At 44.7% G+C, this 17,016-nt stretch overlaps 1 protein-coding gene across 1 annotated transcript in view; it reads right to left on the bottom strand.

Annotated features, from left to right (window-relative positions):
- gspt1l (G1 to S phase transition 1, like) overlaps positions 1-17,016 on the bottom strand; it is a 33,592-nt gene that overhangs the window by 10,497 nt on the left and 6,079 nt on the right. The window contains exons 4-10 of the mRNA XM_072442351.1: positions 16,398-16,431; positions 16,251-16,328; positions 16,009-16,189; positions 14,253-14,407; positions 4,322-4,462; positions 4,002-4,095; positions 3,515-3,595 (exon numbers count right to left, since the gene is read on the bottom strand). Of these exons, the coding sequence (XP_072298452.1) occupies positions 3,515-3,595; positions 4,002-4,095; positions 4,322-4,462; positions 14,253-14,407; positions 16,009-16,189; positions 16,251-16,328; positions 16,398-16,431 (764 nt within the window). The remainder of the gene's footprint in view (positions 1-3,514; positions 3,596-4,001; positions 4,096-4,321; positions 4,463-14,252; positions 14,408-16,008; positions 16,190-16,250; positions 16,329-16,397; positions 16,432-17,016) is intronic.

Genomic DNA, 17,016 nt, shown 5'->3' with positions numbered 1-17,016 from the left:
TGTGTGTGTGTGTCCTCTCTGTGTGTGTGTGTGTGTCCTCTGTGTGTGTGTGTGTGTGTGTGTCCTCTCTGTGTGTGTGTGTGTTCTCTGTGTGTGTGTGTGTGTGTGTGTCCTCTCTGTGTGTGTGTGTTTGTGTGTCCTCTATGTGTGTGTGTGTGTGTCCTCTCTGTGTGTGTGTGTGTGTGTCCTCTATGTGTGTGTGTGTGTGTCCTCTATGTGTGTGTGTGTGTGTGTGTGTCCTCTATGTGTGTGTCCTCTATGTGTGTGTGTGTGTCTGTCCTCTATGTGTGTGTGTGTGTCCTCTGTGTGTGTGTGTGTGTGTCCTCTGTGTGTGTGTGTGTGTCCTCTATGTGTGTGTGTGTGTGTGTGTCCTCTATGTGTGTGTGTGTGTCCTCTGTGTGTGTGTGTGTGTGTCCTCTGTGTGTGTGTGTGTGTCCTCTATGTGTGTGTGTGTGTGTGTGTCCTCTATGTGTGTGTGTGTGTGTGTGTCCTCTATGTATGTGTGTGTGTGTCCTCTATGTGTGTGTGTGTGTGTGTCCTCTATGTGTGTGTGTGTGTCCTCTATGTGTGTGTGTGTGTGTGTTCTCTATGTGTGTGTGTGTGTGTGTGTGTGTCCTCTATGTGTGTGTGTGTGTGTGTCCTCTATGTGTGTGTGTGTGTGTCCTCTATGTGTGTGTGTGTGTGTCCTCTATGTGTGTGTGTGTGTCCTCTATGTGTGTGTGTGTGTCCTCTATGTGTGTGTGTGTGTCCTCTATGTGTGTCCTCTATGTGTGTGTGCGCGTGTCTCCTCCGTGTGTGCGCGTTTGTCTCCTCCGTGTGTGCGTTTGTCTCCTCCGTGTGTGCGTTTGTCTCCTCCGTGTGTGCGCGTGTCTCCTCCGTGTGTGCGCGTGTCTCCTCCGTGTGTGCGTTTGTCTCCTCCGTGTGTGTGTGTCCTCCGTGTGTGTGTGTCCTCCGTGTGTGTGTGTCCTCCGTGTGTGTGTGTCCTCCGTGTGTGTGTGTCCTCCGTGTGTGTGTGTCCGTCCGTGTGTGTGGTGTCCTCTGTGTGTGTGGTGTCCTCTGTGTGTGTGGTGTCCTCTGTGTGTGTGGTGCCCTCTGTGTGTGTGGTGCCCTCTGTGTGTGTGGTGTCCTCTGTGTGTGTGTGTGTCCTCTGTGTGTGTGTGTGTCCTCTGTGTGTGTGTGTGTCCTCTGTGTGTGTGTGTGTCCTCTGTGTGTGTGTGTGTCCTCTGTGTGTGTGTGTGTCCTCTGTGTGTGTGTGTGTCCTCTGTGTGTGTGTGTGTCCTCTGTGTGTGTGTGTGTGTCCTCTGTGTGTGTGTGTGTGTCCTCTCTGTGTGTGTGTGTGTGTGTGTCCTCTCTGTGTGTGTGTGTGTGTGTCCTCTCTGTGTGTGTGTGTGTGTGTCCTCTCTGTGTGTGTGTGTGTGTCCTCTATGTGTGTGTGTGTGTGTGTCCTCTATGTGTGTGTGTGTCCTCTATGTGTGTGTGTGTGTCCTCTATGTGTGTGTGTGTGTCCTCTATGTGTGTGTGTCCTCTCTGTGTGTGTGTCCTCTCTGTGTGTGTGTGTGTGTCCTCTCTGTGTGTGTGTGTGTGTCCTCTATGTGTGTGTGTGTGTGTGTCCTCTATGTGTGTGTGTGTGTGTCCTCTATGTGTGTGTGTGTGTGTGTGTCCTCTATGTGTGTGTGTGTGTGTGTGTCCTCTATGTGTGTGTGTGTGTCCTCTATGTGTGTGTGTCCTCTATGTGTGTGTGTCCTCTATGTGTGTGTGTCCTCTATGTGTGTGTCCTCTATGTGTGTGTGTGTCCTCTATGTATGTGTGTGTGTCCTCTATGTATGTGTGTGTGTCCTCTATGTATGTGTGTGTGTGTCCTCTATGTGTGTGTGTGTCCTCTATGTATGTGTGTGTGTCCTCTATGTATGTGTGTGTGTGTCCTCTATGTATGTGTGTGTGTGTGTGTCCTCTATATGTGTGTGTGTGTCCTCTGTGTGTGTGTGTGTGTGTCCTCTGTGTGTGGGTGTGTGTGTCCTCTATGTGTGTGTGTCCTCTATGTGTGTGTGTGTGTCCTCTGTGTGTGTGTGTGTGTCCTCTGTGTGTGTGTGTGTGTCCTCTATGTGTGTGTGTCCTCTATGTATGTGTGTGTGTGTCCTCTATGTATGTGTGTGTGTGTCCTCTATGTATGTGTGTGTGTGTGTCCTCTATGTATGTGTGTGTGTGTGTCCTCTATGTATGTGTGTGTGTGTGTGTCCTCTATGTATGTGTGTGTGTGTCCTCTATGTATGTGTGTGTGTGTGTCCTCTATGTATGTGTGTGTGTGTGTCCTCTGTATGTGTGTGTGTGTCCTCTGTGTGTGTGTGTGTGTCCTCTGTGTGTGGGTGTGTGTGTGTGTCCTCTATGTGTGTGTGTGTGTGTGTCCTCTATGTGTGTGTGTGTGTGTGTCCTCTATGTGTGTGTGTCCTCTATGTGTGTGTGTCCTCTATGTGTGTGTGTCCTCTATGTGTGTGTCCTCTATGTGTGTGTCCTCTATGTGTGTGTCCTCTATGTGTGTGTGCGCGTGTCTCCTCCGTGTGTGCGCGTGTCTCCTCCGTGTATGCGCGTGTCTCCTCCGTGTGTGCGCGTGTCTCCTCCGTGTGTGCGCGTGTCTCCTCCGTGTGTGCGCGTGTCTCCTCCGTGTGTGCGTGTGTGTCCTCCGTGTGTGTGTGCGTGTGTGTCCTCCGTGTGTGTGTGCGTGTGTGTCCTCCGTGTGTGTGTGTGTGTGTGTCCTCCGTGTGTGTGTGTCCGTCCGTCCGTCCTCTGTGTGTGTGTCCGTCCGTGTTTGTGGTGTCCTCTGTGTGTGTGGTGTCCTCTGTGTGTGTGTGGTGTCCTCTGTGTGTGTGTGGTGTCCTCTGTGTGTGTGTGGTGTCCTCTGTGTGTGTGTGGTGTCCTCTGTGTGTGTGTGTGGTGTCCTCTGTGTGTGTGTGTGTCCTCTGTGTGTGTGTGTGTCCTCTGTGTGTCCTCTGTGTGTGTGTGTCCTCAGAGTGTGTGTGTGTCCTCTGTGTGTGTGTGTGTCCTCTGTGTGTGTGTCTGTGTCCTCTGTGTGTGTGTCTGTGTCCTCTGTGTGTGTGTCTGTGTCCTCTGTGTGTGTGTGTGTGTCATCTGTGTGTGTGTGTGTCCTCTGTGTCTGTGTGTGTCCTCTGTGTCTGTGTGTGTCCTCTGTGTCTGTGTCCTCTGTGTGTCTGTCTGTGTGTGTCCTCTGTGTGTGTGTGTCCTCTGTGTGTGTGTGTATTTGTGTGTGTCCTCTGTGTGTGTGTGTCCTCTGTGTGTGTGTGTGTCCTCTGTGTGTGTGTGTGTGTCCTCTGTGTGTGTGTGTGTGTGTCCTCTGTGTGTCCTCTGTGTGTCCTCTGTGTCTGTGTGTGTGTGTCTTCTGTGTCTGTGTGTGTGTGTGTGTGTCCTCTGTGTGTGTGTCCTCTGTGTGTGTGTCCTCTGTGTGTGTGTCCTCTGTGTGTGTGTCCTCTGTGTGTGTGTCCTCTGTGTGTGTGTCTCTCACCCTGTTGGGCATCATAACCAGCTGCTGGGCTTTAGCGATGCAGCCAGACTCCAGTTTACCCAGCACCACAGTGCCCATGTCCTGAGGAGAGAAGGTCACACAGAGGTCACGGTCACATTCACACACCCATGTCTCACACATGCACAGGTCCCACACTGGTCACATTCACACACCCATGTCTCACACATGCACAGGTCCCACACTGGTCACATTCACACACCCATGTCTCACACATGCACAGGTCCCACACTGGTCACATTCACACACCCATGTCTCACACATGCACAGGTCCCACACTGGTCACATTCACACACCCATGTCTCACACATGCACAGGTCCCACACTGGTCACATTCACACACCCATGTCTCACACATGCACAGGTCCCACACTGGTCACACACAGGTCCCACCCACTGGCCCCACACTGGTCACACGGGTCACAGGTCTCAGTCACACACTGGTCACACACCTACACACAGTACACACCTTATACTTGTCTACTATAGGCAGTCTCACCGGCCCGTCTTTGGATCTGTACAAGTTTGGCAAACTGTCCAAATGTGGAATGAAAGGTAACCCTCTGAAACGAGAAAAACACACGTCAAACTAGGATTGCTGTTTAGAGCAGTGGTTCTAAGCCTTTTTCCCAGGGCAACCCCTGATTATTCCAGTGCCTTTGATGGACACTACATCCTCCTGACAAATGGCCGTCTTATACAGACTAGTTAGTAATAAGACTGCTCCAATGAATCATGATTATTTAATTATAAAGAATCATCTTAGTCAATTGCAATGTTCTGACTTACATGTACCAGGGGCACAGGTCCGTGGCATCCTTCAGATTGGCCCCCGTCAGTCCAGAGCAGGGCATGAAGTGAATGTCTTTCTTTGGGTTGAAGCCCACCTTCTTTAGGAATGGCATTAGTTTATCTTTGCACTCTTCATACCTGTGGGGAGGCAGTGGGGCGGGGTCAGTCTTTTCACAGCATCACACTTATGGGCCATTTCCACCAGCCCTTATCCATGGAAACCGCTCACAACAAACAAATATCCAAGGAAACTCCATGTAACAATGAATTCTGTCAGCTCTGACAGTGTCAGATGCTGACAGAATGCGTATTTGAATTCGGGACTAAAAACAAATTGGATGCTGGTTAAACTGGGCTGGTGGAAATGCTCCAACCAGAGGCTGGCCTGGGCAGAGTAGAATAAGAATATTTCAGCACTGATGTACGGTATGTGGATTTAATCAAAGATCAAGGCAACACTTTCGCAGTTTGAAAGACTCCGACGGTCCCTCATCTGCCTGAAGAGTGGGTCCAGCTCCAGTCTCCTCGTGTCCGTCTGTGAGAGTCAGGTCTCTCCTTCACTCTGGAACTCCTCCAGGTTTCTACTCTTTTTTCCCAAAGAGGTTTTTTTTGTAGTTTTTCCTGGCCGAGAAGGAGAGTCTAAGGACAGAGGACCCTGGGACATCGTCCCTCGCCACCACAGACATTGTTGATTCATTTCTCCCTGTGGCCCTCAGAGGCAACTGTTGTTGTGATTTTGGGCCTTACGAAAATAAATTGATTTGATTCTTCTTTCGTATGGTAATCAATTACACAAAGATGTTTTCCCCCCCACATTTTGTTAATTGTAGACAGCATATTATTTTAAGTGCCTCTGACAGGGCTAACTAATCTGCTTAAAGATGCCCTGCAAAGTTATTTGTAATTGTGCTTTCAAGTTGTCGTTGGCCGTTAGTATCTGAATATATTAAGTAAGACTTGTATACTATTGATAAAAAAATAAAATATTTAAAATAAGGCTACCCCAAATAAATTGTCTGTTTGCTGTAACCAGAGTAAATTTTTTTTAAGTGGGTCGGACGGTAGACAAGTTTTTTTTTTTACTTTGAAGGCAAAAAAAAAAAAGATCCAAATTTTGTAATTTTTTGAGTCGGAGTGACCACCAGGGGTCAGGCTTCAACAGTCAATGACGGAAAACGTCTTTATCAACCCGATCGGGAGACTAAATCTCACGATTTTAAGATACTTCAATCGACCTTTTGTACGCCGCTATCCTTTATTTTGGTAGCTAAGACGAGCGGGGGGAACATGCGGGGGACACGGGCGCCGCCATGTTTGTTGTGATGACGCTGCTGGGCGTATTTCAATCCCAGAATGCATTTGCGCAAGTCAAATTTCACACCCTGACAGAGCCTGGCATTACTATGGACATGTCAGTGGCGCCGACAAGGGCAAACCAACTTATAAAAAGCAATGTGACGACTCCTACGCGCGCATGTGGCGGACTGAAAATGCAGACGCGCATGCGGGTGCGCAGTGCGTTATCAGTCCTTTTAGATGAAAGTCAGGTTTACCAGCGTGATAAATATATTTGACACGGTGGTTCAGGAAAGACCGGACGGTGAGTCGGCGAAATAATTGAAAAATAAAAGATGTTGACGTTTTTTCAACAAAATGTTGATATTTCTTTTTCAGTCGGCTAGTTTCATAGCGGGTCGGTTGGATTACGGTAAACAGACATTATTTTGCTCAGCCTAATTACGCTCTTTTGCTGAAGCCGTCTTTTTGCCTTCCCATAACCCGGAAATGTGTCATCACACCGGACATTGTCTAGCCAACACAGGATATTTACACTGAAGTGGACAGCGATAGCGAGCAAAATACGAGTGAATCCTAGTCAAGTGAGCGGATTTCTACAGTTGATGAAAAGGTCCAGCAGCTGCCGCCTCATATTTGAGCCTGACGCCTCGTCAGACGATGAAGATAGAGCAGATGAGAATGATAAGGAGACAAGAATGAGATGGCGACTGGACATCGACAGACTTTCTGAATGGTGCTTGTTAAACTGGAATATTTCCCATGAAATTATGTGAAATACAATAGTGCGCTGACTCACACCAGGCTCTTTTGCGTCCTCTCCCCACGAAGTCCTCCGGGGAGAGAGTCCTGACTCTCCCTGGAGGACGACTGAGTGCAACTGACTCACAGCGGTCCATTCAACTTCCTGCTATAATTATTACAACCCGTAATATGCATAAAATGAGCACTCTCGCCGTGAACAACAAACATCACACACACAGCGTCAGTCAGACAGCCGCATACAGTGACTACGAAAGCACAGACAACTGCCCTGATGTGAAAATATCTTGCAACTTACTTTTTCGCATATCTAAGTTGACATTTCACCAGGTTTAGGAAACTGCCTCCTGTGAAATGTCAGTAGCATAGCACTGGACCAGACTTGCCACACATCACCGAGCTGGGATTCCAAAACATTCTATTGGTACCGACAAATCATGTCCAAAGACGTGCTCTAGCCTTCCATTTGAGCCCCTCAAAGATCTCGTTTCCCTCTTTAGAGAAGTGCAGTGCTACACATATCCGTGTCATTGCAAGATTCGTCGTGTTAAACGTAAAATTCCGCTCTGCTTAGCACATGTCCGACGAGAACAATGAGGGTGCGCTACAGCGTGTTCCCGGTGTGACGTCACTGATTTTGCGACAGCGGTTGAAGCATTCGGTTACCAAGGCGGTTGCAATGGCGCAATGGTTGGACCCAAATGGCATTGCTTATTAAAAGAGGATCTTACAGCCCACATGCAAGTGTGATGCATCATTAGAAAGCTTAGGCCTTCTAGTTTCTGGAGATGTGCATACGAACACTGTCATGGCTTCAGAACTTACACTACAGAAGCCCTAACATGAACAAAACATAATTTTGTTTTAGTCTCGCCTGAATATTGTCAATTTGTAATGGTCCTGAGCATGACATACTTCATTGTGTGTTTATGCTGTTCACTGTACATGTTTATCTTGTTGACAACAACTGTGTAAAGTTTCAGATCTCTAGGAACAGGCATTTTGGTACCTGTTGAAAAATAAAAAATATATTTTATTTTAGTATTGGTATAATACATATAACAAAATACACGTCCAAAAGGCTAATAATATCAGGAAACGTGATGCGTAAAAGCTAGTCGCCAAATGCCGAAAAATCGAGGCGCTGACAGCACGTGAATATAGAGGATTCCGTGTGAATAAACCCTTAGTCCCGCCCCGCATTCTAAAGCTATTCTTGTTGGCTGGAAAAATATGTCAATAAAAGTCTGCTACGACACAGTTAGCATGAGCAATGTGGCTAAAAACAAGATTGATGTGCGCGTCGGAAGCGGCGCATTTTTTTTCCTCCGGAGGCTGTTCAATGGTTCCTTATGGACAGACTGAGTACAAGAATGAACAGAATTAACCTGTTACCATCCACCTATTTTCGCCCTGTGCACAATGGTTGGACCCAAATGGCATTGCTTATTAAAAGAGGATCTTATGTTCCACATGCAAGTGTGATGCATCATTAGAAAGCTTAGGCCTTCTAGTTTCTGCAGATGTGCACATGACTTCAGAACTTACACTACAGAAGCCCAAACATAAACAAAACATCCTTTTTTGGTCTCGCCTGAATATTGTCAATTTGTAATGGCCCTGAGCATGACATACTTCATTGTGTGCATATGCTGTTCACTGTACATGATGTTTATCTTGTTGACAACAACTGTGTAAAGTTTCAGATCTCTAGGAACAGGCATTTAGTGCTGTTGACCTTTTTGTATCAAAAAGTATATTCGGAACAAGTGATCCAAATATGTGCCAACTGTGCCAAACTGTTTTATTACAATTTTAGCTCCTCTATGATCATAAAACATACATTTTGATGTTTTGTAGGCCACTAATAGCAATTATAACTGCTAAAAACAATATATGTGAAAATGTGTAAATATGAGTTTACCCATGAATTTCCCATATAGAGGTTAAAAAAAAAATATATATATAATATTTTTATTTTATTTTTGTATTGGTATAATAATACATATATCTAACAAAATGCACGTCCAAAAGGCTAATAAACTCAGAAAACGTTATGCGCAAAATCCTGCCGAGAAATCTGGCTCTTTACAGCCTTCCCGGAGCCTTACGCACGAGAATACAGAAGATTCTGTGTCAATAAGCCCTTTGTCCCGCCAGGAGAAAGGTCTCCTCATTGGCTACAATAATGTGTCACTCAAAGTCTCCTGCGTGCCTGTTAGCAGAAGCTAAGGGCTAAAAACAAAGATGGACGCGCGCTTCGGGAGAGACGATTTTTTTTCCTCCGGAGGCTGTAGCAAACAAACCCGGTGACAGAAAAATTTGTGGATGGTCTCATTCTGTAGGTAACAGTCCAAGGAAGAGATCGATGTCAAACACTATCGTATAAGTCAAACAGGTAATTTGTTATGGACGGAGAAATGCGCCGGACAAGCGCATTCTCGTCCGGCGAGAAACGAAGAAAAGTTTGTTTACTTTACAATATCTCGAAATCGGATAACTTCAGGAAAAATACAAGTGGATATTGTTTTTCAATGGTTCCTTACGGACAGACTGAGTACAAGGATGTACAGAATTAAAGCCGTTTCGTCCGTCATAAACAGCAAACAGGACATGCGTTTGTAAAAGTTGAGACTTTCTCACAAACTATTGGCAATTGCTTCTTGGGGCATATTATTCAATGTAAATCAATGACATATTCGTTTTGTTGAGAAAATAAGCTTTAAAATGATGTATGGCTTGCTGGTATTGACCACGGAAATAAAAGTGATGATGTAAGAGAATATTTGAGATATAGAAAATGTTCGCCGGCGGACAGGTGGGTGGTAACAGGTTAGCCGTTTCGTCCGTCATAAACAGCAAACAGGACATGCGTTTGCAAAAGTTGACTTTCTCACAAACTATTGGCAATTGCTTATTGGGGCATATTATTCAATCAATGACATATTCGTTTTGAGAAAATAACCTTTAAAATTATGTATAACTTATGAAATAAAAGTGATGATGTAAGAGAACTTTTGTAAGTTGGAAAATGCTCGCTGGCCACAGGAGGATGGCAACAGGTTTTAACAGACGTTGCAGCCCATAATTAAACAGTTATTATATTTAAGGTTTTAATGAAAATGTTAACTCAGTTTAGCAGCTTTTTCAGGTTTATTATTACATAAGTATATATTGTATTGTGTTTAAACATATATTGCAATTGTAAAATCATAAAATCCCATTAGAAAATCCATATCTGTTACAACTATTCACAACTATTGTACACTGGCCTCAACTCCTAATATCTGAGAACACCTTATTTTTATTTGTTAAAGAGTCAGAAAATGTGTATTGTAAGAGTCTAGAACACTGGTTCTTAACCTGGGTTCGATCGAACCCCAGGGGTTCGGTCAGTCAATCTCAGGGGTTCGGCGAAGGTCAAGACACACCTCCGACTCATATGATTCGTGACGACACGCCCTGCTTGGCCTAACCCTAACCTGCTTATTAGCATGTAAAACAATTTACAGTACTTTTATCTGTTATTTGATATGAAGAGCACAAATACTGAATCATATAAACAGATCATGATCTTTAAAACTGTTTTTCAATATAATAATATTTCTTAGATACAAAATAAATACCGTTTACAGCATTTGACACAAAGAGATCTTGTGGAATATATGAAATCACATCCTACAAAATAAACTAACATATATACATTGTACCTGTAAATTAGACAGGCATTTCCGAGGACACGTGAACGTAACACGAACGCAGCGGCCAATCAGATGCCCGCTTTCATCGATATTACGTCACGGAGACTGCTCGGCCAATGAGAAGCGTGTCTGTCAAAACGAAACTTAAGCGATGAAAATGCCCCGAATATAGCCAAATTACTAGTTAAATCTTGATTTTTTTCGAAGAGGGGCACGGCGGGCCCCCTCCTATTTCAAACCGCGGGCCAGCCGGAGATTCAACTGCTTGCGGGCCCCCGTCTAATTCGCAGCCTGAAAATATATAGGTGTGTTTTGAATTTTGAAAAAATATTTAATTTTTCCAATAAAGAAGGGGTTCGGTGTTCATGTGCTTATGAAACTGGTGGGGTTCAGTACCAACAAAAAGGTTAAGAACCACTGGTCTAGCACATCAGTGTCGAACTATGGCCCGCGGGCCAAATCTGGCCCGCCAGAAGTTTTAATCTGGCCCGCCGAACATTTCAAATTTATATATATAAAAAAAAAACATTTTGTTGTTTTTTAAAAATTGATTCATAGAACCGTAGTTACATCCGTAACCATTTTTATCGCTACAACTATGCGTCCCACAATGCCGCCGGTGGCCGCCCCTCCCCCACGGGGCTCTGCTGCACTGCTGTGTGAGCTGCCGAGGGAGAATTGTACTTTAACCTGTTACCACCCACCTGTCCGCCGGCGAGCATTTTCTATATCTCAAATATTCTCTTACATCATCACTTTTACTTCCGTGGTCAATACCAGCAAGCCATACATCATTTTAAAGCTTATTTTCTCAACAAAACGATTATGTCATTGATTTACATTGAATAATATGCCCCAAGAAGCAATTGCCAATAGTTTGTGAGAAAGTCTCAACTTTTACAAACGCATGTCCTGTTTGCTGTTTATGACGGGCTTTAATTCTGTACATCCTTGTACTCAGTCTGTCCGTAAGGAATCATTGAAAAACAATATCCACTTGTATTTTTCCTGAAGTTATCCGATTGAGATATTGTCAAGTAAACAAACTTTTCTTCGTTTCTCGCCGGACGAGAATGCGCTTGTCCGGCGCATTTCTCCGTCCATAACAAATGACCTGTTTGACCTATAAAATAATATTGGATATCCTTTTTTTCCTCAGACTGTTACCTACAGAATGAGACCATCCACGAATTTCTGTCCACGGGTTTGTTTGCTACAGCCTCCGCAAAAAAAATGCGCCGCACATGGATTAGTCTGTTTACATCTAAATAGCGCCGCGTGCGAATGACGTAGCAGAGTTTGATTTACATATTATTCTAGCCAATAAGATTAGCTTTAGAAAGAGGGGCGGGACAAAGGGCTTATTGACACAGAATCTTCTGTATTCTCGTGCTTAAGGCTCCGGGAAGGCTGTAAAGAGCCAGATTTCTCGGCAGGATTTTGCGCACAACGTTTTCTGATTTTATTAGCCTTTTGGACGTGCATTTTGTTAGATATATGTATTATTATACCAATACAAAAATAAAATAAAAATATAATATTTTTTTTTTTTTTTTTTAACCTCTATATGGGAAATTCACGGGTAAACTCATTTATATATTTTTTTTAGCAGTTATTGCTATTAGTGGCCTACAAAACATCAAAATGTATGTTTTATGATCATAGAGGAGCTAAAATCGTAATAAAACAGTTTGGCACAGTTGGCACATATTTGGATCACTTGTTCCGAATATACTTTTTGATACAAAAAGGTCAACAGCACCAAAATGCCTGTTCCTAGAGATCTGAAACTTTACACAGTTGTTGTCAACAAGATAAACATCATGTAAAGTGAACAGCATATGCACACAATGAAGTATGTCATGCTCAGGACCATTACAAATTAACAATATTCAGGCGAGACTAAAAAAGGATGTTTTGTTTATGTTTGGGCCTCTATAGTGTAAGTTCTGAAGCCCTGACAGTGTGACATGTGCACATCTGCAGAAACTAGAAGGCCTAAGCTTTCTAATGATGCATCACACCTGCATGTGGAACATAAGATCCTCTTTTAATAAGCAATGCCATTTGGGTATGTCCAACCATTGTGCACAGGGCGAAAATAGGTGGATGGTAACAGGTTAAGCACTTTTGAGCAGAAGTTTAGTGGTGTGTCAGTTCAGGTGTACAGATAACTACACAGACGTGGAAATGTTAGTTAGTACATTTAAAAGGTTTTTTAGATCTTGAGAAGTTTATTTTGTTATAAAGTCAAATGTTCATCTCTGTGTAGAACTGTAGATCAACTCTGAAAATGTGATGCACATAAACTGAAGAACAATATTGGTGAAATTACACTTGTTTTTCTAAATACATTTCAGTTTATGAGAACAAACGTTGTGTCATATTTTTTTATCGATCCAGTAATTGCTTCAAAACAGCGTAGGCTATATGAAGCTATTTATTTCTTATATTTTTAATAGTTTTATGTTTTACGTTATGTTCGGCCCGCGACCCAGCCTGAGCGTCGAAATTAGGCCCACGGCCCAAAATGAGTTTGACACCCCTGGTCTAGAAGAAGTGCTCAGTATATTACAGATGGACTTGATGAGGCCGTGTAGAACTGCACCATCTGCACTAGCAGCTTAGCTCTCCTCAGCTCCTTAGCCTCAGTATCGTCTTCTTGATGAGGAGCTGATGGTGGGCTCCCACTTGTCACCTGTGTGATGGTGGTGATGGAGGAAGCGGAGGGAGTCCACGGTGGAGATGGGGGAGTCCGAGATGGTGGTGGTGGGGGGGGGGGGGGGGGGGTTGGTCTGGGCGTTGAACTCCAGGTTGTTACCGCTGCACCAGGACACCAGCCGCTCCACCTGCCTCCTGTAGACGGACTCACCCCAGTCCAAGATGAGCCCAATGAGGGTGGTGTCATCTGCAAACTTGATCAGTTTTACGTAGACGTGGCTGGAGGTGCAGCAGTTTGTGTACAAGGAGAAGAGAAGAACAGTTTCTTTCCCTCTGCCGTTGAACTCATGAACACTGCCTATGCACCTTGCACTCACTGCGCTGTCACTTCCTATTGCACTACCTAACTTTAGTTTTTATTATGTACATACTGTAGCGATAAACTACTGTTCCCAGAATGCATTGCATCTAGGTTGTTGGGACTTCCTGTTATTGGAATAAACGTGCCTCTTGACGCAAGATGCTCGTGTCCCGAGTCTTCTTCATACACATACCACCACTTCCTATTGCACTACTACCTAACGTTATACTTTATATTTTATTATGTACAGATCATGCCGTTCAGTATTCATTGTTCAATGTTTTGTTGTTGTGTTGCACCGAATCACAAGGACAAGTTCCTATGTCTGTACATTTTGTTAGACAAATGGCCATAAACCCTATTCTGATTCTGAGCAGGGGATAAAGTACAGAGCCCTGTGCTGATAGTACGAGTGTCAGACATTCTTCTCCAGCCGCACGATCTCGAGATCTAGCTCTCAACACCTCTCTGCTAAATCCATACTCTGCGTCTTTATAGCGCTCTCCATCACCGGCCCTGTGTGCTGCCTCCTTCTGCTGCCCCAGTTTTGGTGTGAACCAGGGTTTGTCGTCGTTTAAGGTGTGTGATGGTTTAATGCTGTCCTCACAGAATGTATGATGTCACAGTGTCCGTGTATTCATCGAAACTATCTGTGGCTGCTCTGAAAACCTCCCAGTCTGTGATGTCCAAACACGCACGTAGCTCCTCCACTGCCTCATCGGTTCACCGCTTAGAAGTCCTCACTACAGGTTTGGAGAGCTTCAGCCTCTCTCTGTACGTGGGGATCAGGCGAACCATGACGTGGTCTGACGAGCCCAGCGCGCAGAAGGTGTTGCTGACTGTTGTGATCCAGTGTGTTCTGCTCTCTGGTCTGTACTTTCAGACACATTTACAGCCGTCATGCTGCAGTTTATAGGAATGTTATGTTTCAGGTCAATATCAGGTGTTTTTCTAATGACCAAAGAACTTTTTATTTGTTGAGAGCCCAAACGTATTGAGATAGAATCATTATGGTGACCCGTGTGTTCAGATACACATCAAATGTCAAACTCAACACTGCACTACTTTACCACTCCACCACCGGGCAGCACGTGTGTAGTGCTTCTGAGTTACAGCATACACAGGGTACAACACAGAAGCGGCTTACCTCTCTAGGCTCCAGTTGACCGTGGGGTCGTCCATTTTGTTGACCAAGACAATGAGATGCTTGACTCCTGCTGTTTTGGCCAACATGGCATGCTCCCGGGTCTGTCCGGCCTTCTCAAAGCCCGTCTCAAACTCTCCTTTCCTCGCCGAGATCACCTGCAAGTGGTGGATAAGTCACAAAAAACACCCCCCCGCACATTAGAAGGTAGAAGGTAAATCATGTGTCCAGATTTAAGGCAAAAGCTACAAACTCTAAACCAAGGGTGTCAAACGTTTTTGATTTCTAAAAATTAAATAAAAAAAAATTCAATAGATTCATAGAACCATAGTTACATCCATAACTTTCGTTTTTATCGCTAAAACGTCCTACAATGTCACTGGTGGCCGCCCCTCCCCCGCACGGCTCTTCACTGCCGTGTGTGCTGCCGAGGGAGAAGTGCTGAGAAGTAACGATGCGCGTTTGCGCACTTTACAGCACTTACACACCTCAGAGCAGAGGTCTGAGCGAGAAAAGAGACGTGTGGCTTTAGGAAACACGTGGAAGAAAGAAAGGAGACGGTTTTGTGGATGTTAGAGCTGTGCTAAAAGTGGAGCTAATGTGGAGCTAACAAGAAAACAAATTTCTGTGATGATGCTCAGTGAGGAAAACATCCAAACCTCTACAAACCTGGACAGATCAGGAGCCACAGGTAAAAAACACAGGTCAGAGTGTAATAAAGTATGAACATGATTGTGTCCACACTAATGTGACTGTGAACAACACAAACACAATGACCTCATTTGAGTCACTACATGAATCATTTGTCACTAAGATCAGCTTAAACTATGAAAATAGCGAGCTCATATTGAGTTTGAGCAGAAAACATGTTTGTAATATGAACATTTCATATCATAAATCACATCAAAAGTCCTTGTTCCTGTTCCTGCTGCTGCATGAATATGGACTCAGTCTTTCACCTGCTGCACATTTGTGCAACAGTCTCCACAACTATTACTAGGCTGTAAAAAAGCTATTTCTCATATTTTTTATTGTTTTATTTTGTACATAATGTTCGGCCCACGATTCGACAAAAGAGTTTGGTTTGATGGAAACTGTGGCTCATGCACTGAGAAGAGTAACTTAACCTCCTTACTTAAACGCTCCATGTGTGTTTGTATTTTGTGGTGAGTCAGTTCAGGTGTACAGATAACTACAGATGACTACAATTTTGTTATAAAGTCAAATACAATATTTGTCTGTTCCAAATACCTATGACTAAATGTTTCTCTGTAGATCAACTCTGAAGTTGTAGATCAACTCTGAAGTTGTAATGCACACAAACTGAAGCACAGTATTGTGAAATTACACTTGTTTTTCTTAATACATTTTAGTTTATGAGAACAAATGTTTTAAAATGTCTTTTAATCGATCCAGTAATTGCTTCAAAAACAGCATAGGCTTTCTAAAGCTATTTATTTCTTATATTTTTTTTTATTGTTTTATGTTTTACGTTATGTTCGGCCCGCGACCCAAAATGAGTTTGACACCCCTGGTCTAAACTCTTTCAGAGCACATTTGAGTTTGAACCCATCTGACGACGGAGGGGGAGCACGCGACAGAGGGGGAGCACGACGGAGAGGAGCACACGACGGAGAGGAGCACACGACGGAGAGGAGCACACGACGGAGAGGAGCACACGGAGGAGAGCACACGGAGGAGGATAACTCCTCTGGCGGTGTGTCCATACAGTGGGTGTTAGCTCAGAGCTTGCACTCACCAGCACAGCCAGGTCTGCTTGTGAGGCTCCTCCAATCATGTTGGGGACGAAGCTCTTGTGGCCTGGGGCGTCCAGAATTGTAAAGTGCTTTTTGTCTGTCTCGAAGTAGGCCCTCCCCACCTCCACAGTCTTTCCCTTGTCGCGCTCCTCCTGGTTAGTGTCCAGCGCCCAGGACAGGTACCTGCAGAGCACACATTGCGGTCAGGGCGTCTGGATGGACCTCAGAGTGATGAAACACTCACCAGGTCTCTCTGTTCTTCTCCTTGGCCTCCCTCTCGTACTTCTCCAGCGTCCTCTTGTCCACCATGCCTGTCAGGTACCTGTGGCAGAGGCACACGTCAGCGTTTGGGATGTGGCTTGGCTTTAGAACAATCCCTCAGAGTACTCACATGATCTGCCCGCCAATGGTGGACTTGCCAGCATCTGTCAGACGACAGGGACAGGGTTAGTGCCAGGAGAGCCTTTGTACAGACTATGGGCCACCGTTATGTGGTTTATCGGTAATCGTGACAATTCGGGTCTCAATATAAGAGGTCAAACATAATCGTGATATCAGTTCAATCTTTGCTTGTGCTTTTTATGTCCGTTTATACCACATTAACTTAACTCTTTGACTTGATGATTCAGAAATAATTTGATAAAGCTGGTGATCCATGAGACAATGTGAATGTTCACTGATGTTTGGCCAGGGTGTCACAGTAATTGTGTTGCCTGACCCGCCAGCCCCGCCCACATTCTGTTCGAGTGCGTAAGGGTCTGGAAACCAAGTCAAAGCCAATGAAGTCGTCGGTAATCCATTTACCTATCCAATCCCAGGCGGAGGTTTTACCGCGTCACACTGAGATACGGAAGTAGCTCTTCACCCCCGTTCCAAAATATTCATGATGGCGGACCCGGCTCGTGACCGAGTGTTTACTTCTGCTCTCGCTTCGGTTTGAACAATCAGGAAAGTCCGCTCTACTCGACGTGATGAATGCGTGTTAGAAGCGGTTATACGAAGGGCGTCAT

The sequence above is a fragment of the Eucyclogobius newberryi genome, unplaced genomic scaffold (genome assembly GCF_026437365.1).
Source record: "Eucyclogobius newberryi isolate DKJ021-1_F unplaced genomic scaffold, fEucNew1.0.hap1 SCAF_13, whole genome shotgun sequence".
NCBI lineage: Eukaryota > Metazoa > Chordata > Actinopteri > Gobiiformes > Gobiidae > Eucyclogobius > Eucyclogobius newberryi.
This window is presented reverse-complemented; position numbering and strand designations above follow the sequence as displayed.